Consider the following 15,412-nt stretch of genomic DNA (forward strand, 5'->3'; position numbering starts at 1 on the left):
TGTTGCCGGTCCTTGTATTTTTGTTGGATTTATTTCCCATCCCTTCTTTTTCATATGGTCAATTAATAAATCCAACTGCCCTTGCACCTCTTCCTTCGTTGTTCCCTGTATCAATATGTCGTCAATATAATGAGAAATTTGTATAGATGCGAACTTATGAAATTCATCTAAATGTTCCGCTACTATTCGATGACAAATGGTAGGACTATGTAACCATCCCTGTGGTAGCCTAGTAAAAGTAAATTGCCTTCCTTGCCATGTGAATGCAAACTGAGATTGGGCACGTTCTTCAATAGGGATAGTGAAGAATGCGTTAGCTAAATCAATTACTGCATACCACTCCCCATCATGTCCCTGTATCCTTTCAATAATCCCTATAGTATCAGGGACTGCAGCCGTAAGTGGCGGGGTAAATTTATTTAGTTGACGATAATCCACGGTCATTCTCCATGTACCGTCACTCTTCTTGACTGGCCACACCGGATTATTCCAGGCGGTGGTAATAGGTGCCATCACCCCTGCCTCCACCATTTCCCTTATAGTTTCGGTAATTTCCTTATGCCCTCCCGGGATTCGGTATTGCTTCATTGCAATTAATTTGGTGGCCGGAGGTATATGTACGGGGGTCATTTTTACCTTACCTACCAATATCGGACAAGCTTCTATTGAAGACTTTCTCACTGCAAAGGCATATTTCCCCTCCGGTAAATGTAGTGTCATCCCTTTTAAAATGTCCATTCCTATTATGTACTCCGGTATGGGTACTATGATGACCGTACATTTCCGCAGAGGTAAATTTCCCAATTTCAATGTCACTTGAGTTTGCACACTCCGTTACTTTTCCTCCTAACCCCGAAATTTTTATTTTTGGTCCTTTGAATTTTTGTGGATTCCCATATATTAAGGTAGCCTCTGCCCCAGTATCAATTAGAGCAGGAACCCGTTGTACATTTCCTCCCTTCAAATGTATTCCTAATTGAACATATGGACGTTCATCTGGTTTTATCCACATAGGAGTTCGGCTCGCTACCTATTCTGAATCCTCTGTCATTGGAGGAGGGGCTGTTGGAGTCAACATCATGCAATCCTTAAATTACGAGGCCATGGCTACCGCCAATTCCTTCCAGGGGTACAGATCCTTATACTGTTCCCAATCTGGAAGTTTTGGTTTTTCTACCTCCTTCCTTTCATCTGTTCCTTTCTCTTTCTTTTCTTTCGACATTTCTTTAGTCACCTTCCTGTTTTTTAACATTTTTTGCTTATAGAGTCCCCATAATACTCCAGTATCTGCCCCATCTATTTTTTCCTTGTTTACTCCTGCCTTTATTAAAGCTTGAAACATTTCCTTCCTCGATACCCTCCCCTCATGACTGTTACTCGTAAATTGAGGATGTCTGGGGGAAGGTCTTATTTCTCTTCTTCTTTCCATATTAGTTCCTTCATTTTTCGACCATTCCCCCATATCTTGCAATTCTATCATTCTATCTAATAAGACAGAGACCTGATCCCCAGTTAATGATAATAACAGGGTCATCATCACAGCCTTGTATGCTGGGGGTGTATTTTTTAATACCCTATTCCTAAATCCCGCAGTTACAGGGATTACATAAGGATCCTCTGTGACTTCTAAGATGTGTAGCGAACTACGCATTGCTTCCTCTTTCACCCTTTCAATCCCATCTTTCAAGGCAAACCAAGGTCTATCATTAGCAGGAATATCCCCTTCAGTTGGATATTTATCCCTCATCCCATAAATAATGAGTCCCGCCAAAGTAATATTTTCCCCATTTCTTCCTTCAAAGTGTGTACGCATCGCCCGTGTTACTATAGGGTCTCGCGTCACAGTGTAAAATTTATGTACATCTCCTTTATCCAAAGTTACCCCAGTTGCTCCCGTATCCATTAATCGTACCACCCATTTCATATCTCCTTCCCCACTTCTTTGCCTAAATCTTCCCAATATATCGTCCACCTCAGCCTGAGTGAAATTCTCTAAACTTTCTCTTGCTTGCACATGGGGCACCAATTCAGTCTCATACATCACCTGATCCCCCTCCGCTGCGGGTGTCCCATCCACATTCAATATCACACCATCCCTATTCCGTACCGGGATTCTTTGCCCATCCCCTCCTCTTTTATCCTGCCTATCTGGTCCATAAGTGGTCTGATGTTTTCGTCTAGTTACTGGTTTTACCGATGGGTTACTTACACCAACGGGGTGACCTATTTCTGGATCAGGACACCGAGGCCCTCCTGGACAATCGTCCCAATCCCATCCATCATCCGAGTCAGTACTATCCCAAACATCCCCATCCCACTTACTAGGGTCCCAATTTACTGTAGCGGCCGCAATATGTTTCTGCACATTTATCCTATTTACTTGACCGCGCCTTTTCTTATATTTTGTGGCAGCAATATAAACTGCAGATTCCTCAGCTATCTTTTGATAGTGATCTAACTTATCTCTTAAAAGCTTACCACTACATTCCAGCATAAGACAACGCCTCTCTGCTTCCACCTGCGCCCGTTCTGCTTTAATTTGTTCCTGAACTGCTGTTTGCAACCGCATGTGCACTATACGGTATGCAGAAGTTAATACCCAGCTCCTTCGAGCCAGAGCAACTACATCACCCGATTTATCGGGGCATTTTTCTAAAGCTTGTACAAGATCAAGTGGTTCTGCCCTTCCCAGAACCTTTTCCCATGACTCTGCTAATCCATGATTATTGGCTAGTTCTTGTGCTATCAAATTATACGGTGCCTCGGTCTAGCCGGGCACCTCTATAGGTTCTTTTGAGGATTTCTCTTTTTTCTTGAACATTCCTGTATCACAAGAGCGTTCAAGTTTTCTTTTGAGAAATCCTGCCGACTACGCCAATTAATGTATTACTATTTAAAAGGGGGTTTCAAAGACCTTCGGTCACTTTTCCTCACTGGAAAGAATACCAGGAGTTCAAAATAGTATACAAATTAAGTTTTATTGCATAAATATAGTATTTTTAGCCATAATCATTAATTAAGTACAGAGTTTGAATCAATACGTTACCGGTTATTGCATCATCACTCCGTCGGGGGACTATGATCAGGAGGCTTATTCAATATGTCATCACACAGTTCGTCAGCAGTGGAAACGTCCCTACCTTTTTTTCAGGGAAAGCACCATTTATATTGTACTTTTTACCCATCCCCTCCTTTTGGGTTGGATAATCGGACGCGTGCTAAACGCATGCTGATCTGTGATTACCAATCAGTATGTGTTAAAAACATCTGGCCTGACTCGTGAGCCGATTACCCATCCCCTCCTTGTGGATAATCAGACGCGTGCTAATCGCATGCTGAGATGATGTGCTTCTGTGATCACCAATCAGTATGTGTTAAAAACACCTGGCCTGACTCGTGAGCGCCACGTATCCAAGGCAGTCTCACTCAAAATCAATATTCCTTACATACCATTCGTTTCTCATTTGTATCACAGCCGGCTTCCCTTCTCTTCCCTCCGAAACCGGAAGTTACATCCGGTGGGGGGGGGGAGAAGAGAAGGGAAGCCAGCACACACACCTTAGAGCCCCGAAGCATGAGTTCGCTGTGGGCTAAGGCAGGAGACTGGTCAACGAAGGATGGAAGCTTATAACTCGCTGCCGGGTCCTGCCTACTTTCTGTTTCCGCGAAGGCAGGACCCGGCAACGAGGAAGGCCCGAAGCAAATTGTAAGTTTCCCTCCGTCGCTGACGTATGGAGGGAAGCTTATGATTTACCTAGCGACTTTGCCGACAGATGTGTGAATTGGGAGGGAAGGGGCGGCTGGGCAGGGCTGATTTTGTCGATGCTCATCTCTCTGCCCTTGTTCTCGTTACGCGGCCGCTGGCGGAAACAATGTAGAGCTAGAGCTGGCCGTGGACCGGGAGCGGGTGTTGCTGGCTCAGCGGCGGCAGTTGCATATGCTTTTCACACGCTACGGCGACAACAGCTCGCTGACGGTGCAAGGCTTTCGGCAGCTCCTGCTCAGCATCAGTTTGGAGCAAGTCAAGTCAAGTGGCTACCGGGGGAAGAGGAGGTGTAAGATGCCCAGCACCGGGGCTGGAACCACGGCGGCCATGGCTCTGGCTGCCCGGCTCCTGTTGCCCACTGCAGCTTGGCTCTGGCAGCACCCACAAGCCCTGAACCGCTAACCAGACACAACTATCCCAAGGCCGTTTACAGCCGGAGCCCCAGGAGGTGAGACACCGAGTGCCACTGTGACTAAACTAATTCATTATTTGCCTGTGACTTTCTGGTATTTAGGATTAACTCTTTCCATTCAACCTTTGACTTTAAACACACAAGTCTAGAAGTCTAAGCACATTTATTTATTTATGTTTACAGGTATTTGGGAACATAAAACATAGTGAAAGCTACTTCCGACCGGTGATAGGACAAAAGCAGGCGAGACTTCGGCGCGCCCACATTTCAGCACAGACAAATCGGCGGAAGACCCCAGCGTGCCACCTAAAAAGTTACTTTTAAAGAGCTCTGACGGGGGTGTATGGGGGGTGAACCTCCCCACTTTACTTCATATTTTTTGCACTGCCGTTGGGGGGGGGGTGTCATTATAAAGAAAACTGATATGGGTATTCCTGGATGTAACTAAGGTTACTCAGGAAATTTTCTTGACAATGAGACAGGACACCAAGGCACTGGGAGCGTCTTTTTTTACTGGCATACCCTTGTAAATGCATTGTCAAATATGCTCAAGTTAAATATGTCTTTTTTCAGCAGGAGCAGCTAGCTTAAGAAAATTGTTGTTGTATAAAGGTGTCATAGAAAGTAATAAATGCAGATTTATGTTATAGCCTTCATTGTAAACTTTTTTCAGCTTGATTGATTAACTTCTTAATGTTACCTGCCTTAACTCCCTTCATTGTTCTTTTTGTGGTCTAAGGAAGCATGGCAATATTTATTGTGTACTTTGTTTTTCTCCTTTTCTTGGCGAAATGTGATGTTCGACATTTATACCTGCTGTATTATCTTTAGCAAGAATTTATTTTCTTGTAAAGTTTGTAAAATTGAATAAGTAAATAATAATAATAAAAGTATTTCCTTAGATTACTCCAGAGCCTATCACCTCTTAACTTCATCCTATGTCCTCTCATTCCAAAACTTCCTTCAAATAAAAGAGACTCTACTCATGCGCATTTACACAACGTAGGTATTTAAGGCATACATCCAAGGGTTCTGAAGGAATTAAAGGATGAGATAGCGGAACTACTGCAGCAAATTTGCAACTTATCCCTGAAAACAGGCGAGATCCCGGAAGATTGGAAGATAGCCAACGTTACGCCCATCTTTAAAAAGGAATCAAGAGGTGACCCGGGAAACTACAGGCCGGTGAGCCTGACTTCGGTTCCGGGGAAAATGGCAGAAGCACTGATAAAAGAAAACATCAATCAACATTTTGAAAAACATGAACTTCTGATAACCAGCCAGCATGGTTTCTGCAAGGGAAGATCGTGCCTAACGAACTTATTGCACTTCTTCGAAGGGATCAACAAACGGATGGACAAAGAAGACCCCATAGACATCATATATCTAGATTTCCAAAAAGCCTTTGACAAGGTGCCCCATGAACGTCTACTCCGGAAACTGAAGAACCACGGGGTGGAAGGAGACGTACATAGATGGATCAGAAACTGGTTGGAGGGTAGAAAACAAAGGGTAGGAGTGAAGGGTCACTACTCCGACTGGAGGAGGGTCACGAGTGGTGTCCTGCAGGGCTCGGTGCTCAGGCCGCTGCTATTTAATATCTTCATAAATGATCTAGAAACAGGGACGAAGTGCGAGATAATAAAATTTGTGGACGACACCAAATTATTTAATGGAGCTCGGACTACAGAGGACTGCGAAAAGTTGCAAAGGGACTTAAACAAATTAGAAGAATGGGCGGCGAAATGGCAGATGAAGTTCAACATTGAGAAATGTAAAGTATTACATGTGGGGAGCAGAAACTCGGGGTACAACTATAAAATGGGAGGGATGTTATTGAATAAGAGTACCCAGGAAAGGGACTTGGGGGTAATGGTGGACATGACAATGAAGCCGTCGGCACAGTGTGCAGCGGCCGCTAAGAGAGCGAATAGAATGCTTGGTATAATCAAAAAGGGTATTACAGCCAGAACGAAAGAAGTTATCCTGCCGTTGTATCGGGCGATGGTGCGCCCGCATTTGGAGTACTGCGTCCAATATTGGTCGCCGTATCTTAAGAAGGATATGGCATTAGTCGAGAGAGTTCAAAGGAGAGCAACACGTCTGATAATAGGTATGGAAAACCTGTCATATTCTGAGAGATTGGAGAAGCTGGGTCTCTTTTCCCTGGAGAAGAGGAGACTTAGAGGGGATATGATAGAGACTTACAAGATCATGAAGGGCATAGAGAGAGTAGAGAGGGACAGATTCTTCAAACTTTCGAAAAATAAGAGAACAAGAGGGCATTCGGAAAAGTTGAAAGGGGACAGATTCAAAACAAATGCTAGGAAGTTCTTCTTTACCCAACTTGTGGTGGACACCTGGAATGCGCTTCCAGAGGATGTTATAAGGCAGAGTACGGTACTGGGGTTCAAGAAAGGATTGGACAAATTCCTACTGGAAATGGGAATAGAGGGATACAGATAGAAGATTACTGCACAGGTCCTGGACCTGTTGGGCCGCCGCTTGAGCGGACTGCTGGGCACGATGGACCTCGGTTCTGATCCAGCAGAGGCATTTCTTATGTTCTTATGTTCTTAAACATTTCTATCACATCTCCCCTCTCCCATCTTTCCTCTAAAGTATACAGATTGAGATCTTTAAGTCTGTCCACATATGCCTTATGATGAAGACCACGCATCATTTTAGTAGCCTTCTTCTGGACCATCTCCATCCTTTTTATATCTTTTTAAAGATGCAGCCTCTAGAATTGTACACAATATTCTAAATGAGATCTCAGCAGAGTCTTATACAGGGGCATCAATACATCCTCTTCCTATGCACCCTAGCATCCATCTAGTTTTTGCCGTCACCTTTTCAACCTGTTTGGCCACCTTAAGATCATCACATACAATCACACCCAAGTCCCACTCTTCTGTTGTGCACATAGGTTCTTCTGACATTTTCTTTGGGTTGTAATGCCTCACTATTATGTAAATCCATCTTAGGGAGAGATAGGTAAATATAGATTAGTATATATTTGAAAAACAATAAAAAGAACATTATGTATGCCTTCTTAAACCCAGCTAACATCTTTCTTTCCTTTTCTTATACAGGTTGCTGCTCATAAATCACGGTATATGTCATTGCCTGGACACACTAAGTTCTCTGATGGACAAGATGCAAAAAGGACACCATCTTTTACAGGCAAGGGCTTCATTTAGAATGAATTAGATTGATGTGTACATTCAAATGCTTTATATTTTGAACTCTATGGCCCAGATTCTATAAACAGTACCTGCAGTTAGGCATCTACATTGGCATGTCTAGCCAATCAAGTTGCCTAACTTAATGATTTAATTTGGTTTAATCAATGCCATTAACTGAAAAGTGTCATTAAAGAAAACAAATAAAAATTAATTAGCTGGTAGGCACCTAACTCAGTAGGCGCCTACCAGAAAGTAGGTGTGGTTAGGGGTGGATTTTGGACATGGGTTGGTTTAGGCACTGATAGGTGCCTAACTTAGGTACACTCATTAGGCCCTAGTGGAGAGACTGAATTAATTATTTGCTTCGGGCTAGGGTTTTTTTTTTTTTTTTGGGGGGGGGGGGCATGGTCCACAGGACCACCAGGTCTGTTTGTGAGGGGGGCCAGGAGGGATTGCCTGTACTGTATTTTCTCTGCTCAATATTTAAAGTGTTAACTGGGCAGGAGAGGCTTCTGTCCAGTTAAATTGATTGTAACTGCCTAAGTATTGGTATCCAGCAGCATTATAACAAAGACACTAACAGTTACACACTAATTATGTGTGTAAATGTTTAGAATGATGGAATTTACACATGTATATATGTACATATATATTTAACTGTAGAAATCCCCCTTCTCTCTCACACACAGGCAGGATTCTGGATAAAGAAGGGGGAAAAGGGGGAAGGGTTACCAAATTTGTTCATGTAAAAAAGAGGACACATGCACCACCCCATTCCATCTCCAGCCTCTTCCCCACACAAACCTCATCCTACAGAATTGCCCTCTACTGGGTGACCAAAGAATTGGATCAAGGGCATATGCTAGATGTAATTTATTTAGATTTCAGCAAAGCCTTTGACATGGTTCCTCATGGAAGGATCTTGAACAAACTTGACGGGCTGAAGTTAGGACCCAAAGTGGAGAACTGGATTATATGCCGGTTGACAGGCAGACACCAGAGTGTGATGGTAAGTGGAATTCGCTCGGAGGAAGGAAAGGTGAGTAGTGGAGTCCCTCAGGGATCGGTGCTGGGGCTGATCCTGTTCAATATGTTTGTGAGCGACATTGCCAAAGGGTTAGAAGGCAAAGTTTGCCTTTTTGTGGATGATACCAAGATTTTTAACAGAGTAGACACTGAGGAGGGAAACCTGAAAACATGGAAAACATGAACACATGAAAAAGGATGAACATTAAAAAGGATCTGCAAAGGTTAGATGAATGTTTGAATATCTGGCAACTAAAATTCAATGCACAGAAGTACAGAGTAATGCATTTGGGGATTAGAAATCAGAAGGAGCTGTATGTGCTGGGAGGTGAGAGGCTGATATGCACAGATAGGGAGAGAATCCTTGGGGTGATAGTGTCTGAAGATCTAAAGGCAAAGAAACAGTGTGACAAGGCAGTGGCTGTTACCAGAAGGATGCTATGTTGTATAGAGAGAGGTGTGACCAGTACAAGAAAGAAGGTGTTGTTACCTCTGTACAAGTTGATGGCGAGGCCCCATATGGAGTATTGTGTTAAATTTTGGAGACTGTATCTGACAAAGGACATAAGAAGACTTGAAGCGGTTCAGAGGAAGGTGACGAAAATGGTAGGAGATTTGTGCCAGAACACGTATGAGGAGAGACTGGAAGCTCTGAATATATATAATCTAGAGGAAAGGAGGGACAGGGGAGATATGCTTCAGACATTCAGATACTTGAAAAGGTATTAATGTAGAACAAAATATTTTCCAAAGAAAGAAAAATGGTAAAACTAGAGGGCATAATTTGAGGTTGAGGGGTGGGAGACTCAAGAGTAATGTTAGGAAATTCTTCTTTATGGAAAGGGTAGTTGATGCATGGAATGCACTCCCGAGGAAGGTGGTGAAGAAGAAAATGATGACAGAGTTCAAACAAGCATGGGATGAACACAAAGGATCTCTAATCAGAAAATAATGGGTATATACTGAAGAAAATGTACAGGGTAGACTTGCATGGTTTTTGTCCCGTTTATGGACATTCAGTTGAGGATGGGCTGGGGAGGGCTTCGATGGCTGGGTTGGTTTAGATGGGCTGTTGTGAGCTTTGATCAAGACTCCAGTAGACAAAATCTAAGCACACTACTGGGCAGGGCTCTGGATTTCTGGCCCAGAAATATCTAAGAAAAAGGACCATTTAAATTAAATGATTTATTAGGGAGCATCTATGGTTAGGCAGACTGGATGGACTATTTGGGTCTTTATCTGCTGTCATTTACTATGTTACTATGAAGGTATTGAATCAAAAATACTAGTAGTGGCTTTTCCAACTTTTTACTACTATGTTTCCCTGAAAATAAGCCCTAGCATGATTTTTAATGGTGATCCCAATATAAGCCCTACCCCAAAAATAAGCCAGAGTTAGCTCATCCTATGTCCTCTCTATGTCCAAAACTTCATCTTTAAGAACATAAGAACATAAGCAATGCCTCCGCTAGATCAGACCTGAGGTCCATTGTGCCCAGCAGCCCGCTCATGCGGCGGCCCAAAAGATCCAGGACCTGTGCAGTAATCCTCTATCTATACCCTTCTATCCCCTTTTCCAGCAGGAAATTGTCCAATCCTTTCTTAAACCCAGTACCGTACTCTGCCCTATTACTTCCTCTGGAAGCGCATTCCAGGTGTCCACCACACGTTGGGTAAAGAAGAACTTCCTAGCATTTGTTTTGAATCTATCCCCTTTCAACTTTTCCGAATGCCCTCTTGTTCTTTTACTTTTTGAAAGTTTGAAGAATCTGTCCCTCTCTACTCTCTCTATGCCCTTCATGATCTTGTAAGTCTCTATCATATCTCCTCTAAGTCTCCTCTTCTCCAGGGAAAAGAGACCCAGTTTCTCCAATCTCTCAGCGTATGAAAAGTTTTCCATCCCTTTTATCAGACATGTCGCTCTCCTCTGAACCCTCTCGAGTAACGCCATATCCTTCTTAAGATACGGTGACCAATATTGGACGCAGTACTCCAGATGCAGACACACCATCGCCCGATACAACGGCAGGATAACTTCTTTTGTTCTGGTTGTAATACCCTTCTTGATTATACCTAGCATTCTATTTGCTCTCTTAGCAGCTGCTGCGCACTATGCCATCGGCTTCATTGTCATGTCCACCATTACCCCCAAGTCCCTTTCTTGGGTACTCTCATTCAATAACATCCCTCCCATCGTATAGTTGTACCTCTGGTTTCTGCTTCCCACATGCAATACTTTACACTTTTCAACGTTGAACTTCATCTGCCATCTCGTCGCCCATTCAAGTCCCTTTGCAATTCTTCGCAGTCCTCTTTAGTCTGAGCTCCACTAAATAGTTTGGTGTCATCCGCAAATTTTATTATCTCACACTTCGTCCCTCTTTCTAGATCATTTATGAATATATTAAATAACTGCGGCCCAAGCACCGAGCCCTGTGGAACACCACTCGTGACCTTCTTCCAGTCCGAGTAATGGCCCTTCACCTTACCCTCTGTTTCCTACCTGCTAACCAGTTTCTGATCCATCTATGTACGTCTCTGTCCACCCCATGGTTCTTCAGTTTCCGGAGCAGACATTCATGAGGCACCTTGTCAAAGGCTTTCTGGAAATCTAGGTATATGATGTCTATGGGGTCTCCTCTGTCCATCCGTTTGTTAATTCCCTCGAAGAAGTGCAATAAGTTAGTCAGGCTTGATCTCCCCCTGCAGAAACCATGTTGGCTGGTTATCAAAAGTTTGTTTCTTTCAAGATGTTCATCGATGTTTTCTTTTATCAGTGCTTCCGCCATTTTCACCGGAAACGAGGTCAGACTCACTGGTCTGTAGTTTCCTGGGTCACCTCTTGATCCCTTTTTAAAGATGGGCGTGATGTTGGCTATCTTCCAATCCTCTGGGATCACGCCTGTTTTCAGGGATAGGTTGCAAATTTGCTGTAGTAGTTCCGCTATCTCCTCCTTTAGTTCCTTCAGAACCCTTGGATGGATTCCGTCCAGACCCAGAGATTTGTCAATTTTTAGTTTTTCTATCTGCCTGTGTACATCTTCAAGGCTCACTTCCATGGATGTTAACTTTTTTGCTTGATTTCCATTGAAGAATTGCTCAGGTTACGGTATGTTGGTTGTGTCTTCGTTTGTAAATACAGATGAAAAGAACATGTTAAGTCTTTCAGCGACCTCTTTCTCCTTCTTCACCACTCCCTTCCTGTCTCTGTCGTCCAGCGGTCCCACCTCCTCCCTAGCCGACTGCCTCCCCACTCGCCCATCTTCTTGTGTGACATCTTTCTGTTCCTCCCTCCCATCCCCCTATACGGTAGAGCCCCGCCAGCCCTCTCACACATCCCCTTGTGCAGCATTTTCTGTCCCTCCCTCCTGTCCCCCTGTGCAGCGGAACCCCACCAACCCTCCCACCACGAGACCGACATACCTCTGTTCCAAACAGCAGCGGCAGCAGCACTCTGAACAGGCCACCCCACAGTGTTCCTCACTGAGGCCTTCCCTCTGCCGCATCACTGATTATGTCATCGGTGAGGCGGCACAGGGAGGAACACGGGGCAGCCTGTTTGGAGTGCTGCTCCTGTTTGGAGCAGAGGTATGTTGGTATCGCGGTGGGTGGGTTGGGGTTCTGCTGCGTGGGAGGATGGGAGGGATGCTGTGCAAGTGGATGGGTGGGAAGATCAGTGGAATTCTGCAGCACAGGGGGATTGGAAAGAGGAATAGAAAGATGCTGCACAAGAGGATGGGTGAGAGGGGAGGAAAGATGCTGCACATGGGGGGGGGCAGGAAGAAAGGAAAGAGGAAGAATTGGGGTGGAAGAGAGGAAGGGAAAGATGATTGTTGTACATGAAAAAAATAAACATCCATGAAAATAAGCCCTACTGCTTTTATTGGGCCAAAAATTAATATAATTTTCGTGGTAACACTATGTGCACACCCAAATTGAAAAGTAACAGTAACGCCGTAATACGTCACACTGTTGCAGCTTTAAGAAGGCATCTTTTATGCATTATATATTTCCAATATTGAGAAGCTGCTGTAACCCACTGTGATATAAGCAAGTAATTTTTAAAGGATTTTGAGAACATGTACCATAACTGCGGGTTTCATTGCACGCGATTCCACTGTGCATAACTAGACTTAAAAAGTTTATGGCTTTAATATCCACATATATGGGTTATTTATTAACTATTAACTTTTAACGTGTAGGAGGCTTATCTTTTTTATGGTCCATTTGGATTTACTTATGCACCAGTTGAGTTTAATTGCTATAGTAACATAATAACATAGTAGATGATGTCCATCCAGTCTGCCCAACCTGATTCAATTAAAAAAAAAATTTTTCTTAGCTATTTCTGGGCAAGAATCCAAAGCTTTACCCGGTACTGTGCTTGGGTTCCAACTGCCGAAATCTCTGTTAAGACTTACTCCAGCCCATCTACACCCTCCCAGCCATTGAAGCCCTCCCCTGCCCATCCTCCACCAAACGGCCATACACAGACACAGACTGTGCAAGCCTGCCCAGTAACTGGCCTAGTTCAATATTTAATATTATTTTCTGATTCTAAATCTTCTGTGTTCATCCCACGCTTCTTTGAACTCAGTCACAGTTTTACTTTCCACCACCTCTCTCGGGAGCGCATTCCAGGTATCCACTACCCTCTCCGTAAAGTAGAATTTCCTAACATTGCCCCTGAATCTACCACCCCTCAACCTCAAATTATGTCCTCTGGTTTTACCATTTTCCTTTCTCTGGAAAAGATTTTGTTCTACGTTAATACTCTTCAAGTATTTGAATGTCTGAATCATATCTCCCCTGTCTCTCCTTTCCTCTAGAGTATACATATTCAGGGCTTCCAGTCTCTCCTCATACGTCTTCTGGCGCAAGCCTCCTATCATTTTCGTCGCCCTCCTCTGGACCGCCTCAAGTCTTCTTACGTCTTTCGCCAGATATAGTCTCCAAAACTGAACACAATACTCCAAGTGGGGCCTCACCAATGACCTGTACAGGGGCATCAACACCTTCTTCCTTCTACTGACTACGCCTCTCTTTATACAGCCCAGCATCCTTCTGGCAGCAGCCACTGCCTTGTCACACTGTTTTTTCGCCTTTAGATCTTCAGACACTATAACCCCAAGGTCCCTCTCCCCGTCTGTGCATATCAGCTTCTCTCCTCCCAGCATATACGGTTTCTTCCTATTATTAATCCCCAAATGCATTACTCTGCATTTCTTTGCATTGAATTTTAGTTGCCAGGCATTAGACCATTCCTCTAACTTTTGCAGATCCTTTTTCATATTTTCCACTCCCTCTGTTACAAATCTTGGTATCATCTGCAAAAAAGCACACTTTTCCTTCTAACCCTTCAGCAATGTCACTCACAAACATATTGAACAGGATTGGCCCCAGCACCGAACCCTGAGGGACTCCACTAGTCACCTTTCCTTCCTTTGAGCGACTTCCATTAACCACCACCCTCTGGCATCTGTCTGACAGCCAGTTTCTGACCCAGTTCACCACTTTGGGTCCTAACTTCAGCCCTTCAAGTTTGTTCAACAGCCTCCTATGAGGAACTGTATCAAAGGCTTTGCTGAAATCCAAGTAAATTACATCTAGCATATGTCCTCGATTCAGCTCTCTGGTCACCCAATCAAAAAATTCAATCAGGTTCGTTTGGCACGATTTACCTTTTGTAAAGCCATGTTGCCTCGGATCCTGTAACCCATTAGATTCAAGGAAGTACACTATCCTTTCTTTCAGCAACACTTCCATTATTTTTCCAACAACTGAAGTGAGGCTCACCGGCCTGTAGTTTCCTGCTTCATCCCTGTGACCACTTTTATGAATAGGGACCACATCTGCTCTCCTCCAATCCCCAGGAATCACTCCTGTCTCCAGAGATTTGTTGAACAAGTCTTTAATAGGACTCACCAAAACCTCTCTGAGCTCCCTTAGTATCCTGGGATGGATCCCATCTGGTCCCATCGCTTTGTCCACCTTCAGTTTTTCAAGTTGCTCATAAACACCCTCCTCTGTGAACTGCGCAGAATCTACTCCATTTTCTCGTGTAACTTTGCCAGACAGTCTCGGTCCTTCTCCAGGATTTTCTTCTGTGAACACAGAACAGAAGTATTTGTTTAGCACATTTGCTTTCTCCTCATCACTCTCCACATATTTGTTCCCAGCATCTTTTAGCCTATCAATTCCATTTTTTATCTTCCTCCTTTCACTAATATATCTGAAAAAATTTTTATCTCCCTTTTTTATATTTTTAGCCATTTGTTCTTCCGCCTGTGCCTTCGCCAAATGTATCTCTCTCTTGGCTTCTTTCAGTTTCTCCTCTTCTTGGTTTTTTTTATATTTCATGAACGCCAACTCTTTCGCCTTTATTTTCTCAGCCACTAGGTTGGAGAACCATATCGGCTTCCTTTTTCTCTTGTTTTTATTGATTTTCTTCACATAAAGGTCCGTAGCCATTTTTATCGCTCCTTTCAGCTTAGACCACTGTCTTTCCACTTCTCTTATGTCCTCCCATCCTAACAGCTCTTTCTTCAGATACTTTCCCATTGCATTAAATCCGTACGTTTGAAATCTAGGACTTTAAGTATTATGCGGCCGCTCTCCACTTTAGCCGTTATATCAAACCAAACCGTTTGATGATTGCTACTTCCCAGGTGAGCACCCACTCGAACATTAGAGATACTCTCTCCATTTGTGAGGACCAGATCCAATATCGCTTTTTCCCTTGTGGGTTCCGTCACCATTTGTCTGAGCAGAGCCTCTTGAAAGGCATCCACAATCTCCCTACTTCTTTCCGATTCCGCAGACGGAACATTCCAGTCCGCATCCGGCAGGTTGAAATCTCCCAACAGCAGAACCTCCTCTTTCCTTCCAAACTTTTGGATATCCACAATCAGATCCTTATCAATTTGCTGCGATTGAGTCGGAGGTCTGTAGACTACATCCACGTAGATAGAAGTTCCATCTTTTCTTTTCAGAGCAATCCATATCGCTTCTTCCTCTCCC

The 15,412-nt window shown here is 43.7% G+C and overlaps 1 protein-coding gene across 1 annotated transcript in view; it reads left to right on the forward strand.

Moving 5' to 3' along the window:
- LOC117362871 (sodium/hydrogen exchanger 2-like) overlaps positions 1 to 15,412 on the forward strand; it is a 146,315-nt gene that overhangs the window by 107,569 nt on the left and 23,334 nt on the right. The window contains exon 11 of the mRNA XM_033949944.1: positions 7,274 to 7,364. Coding sequence (XP_033805835.1) covers positions 7,274 to 7,364 — 91 coding nt within the window. The remainder of the gene's footprint in view (positions 1 to 7,273; positions 7,365 to 15,412) is intronic.

This window comes from Geotrypetes seraphini, chromosome 6 (genome assembly GCF_902459505.1).
Source record: "Geotrypetes seraphini chromosome 6, aGeoSer1.1, whole genome shotgun sequence".
Taxonomy (NCBI): Eukaryota; Metazoa; Chordata; class Amphibia; order Gymnophiona; family Dermophiidae; genus Geotrypetes; species Geotrypetes seraphini.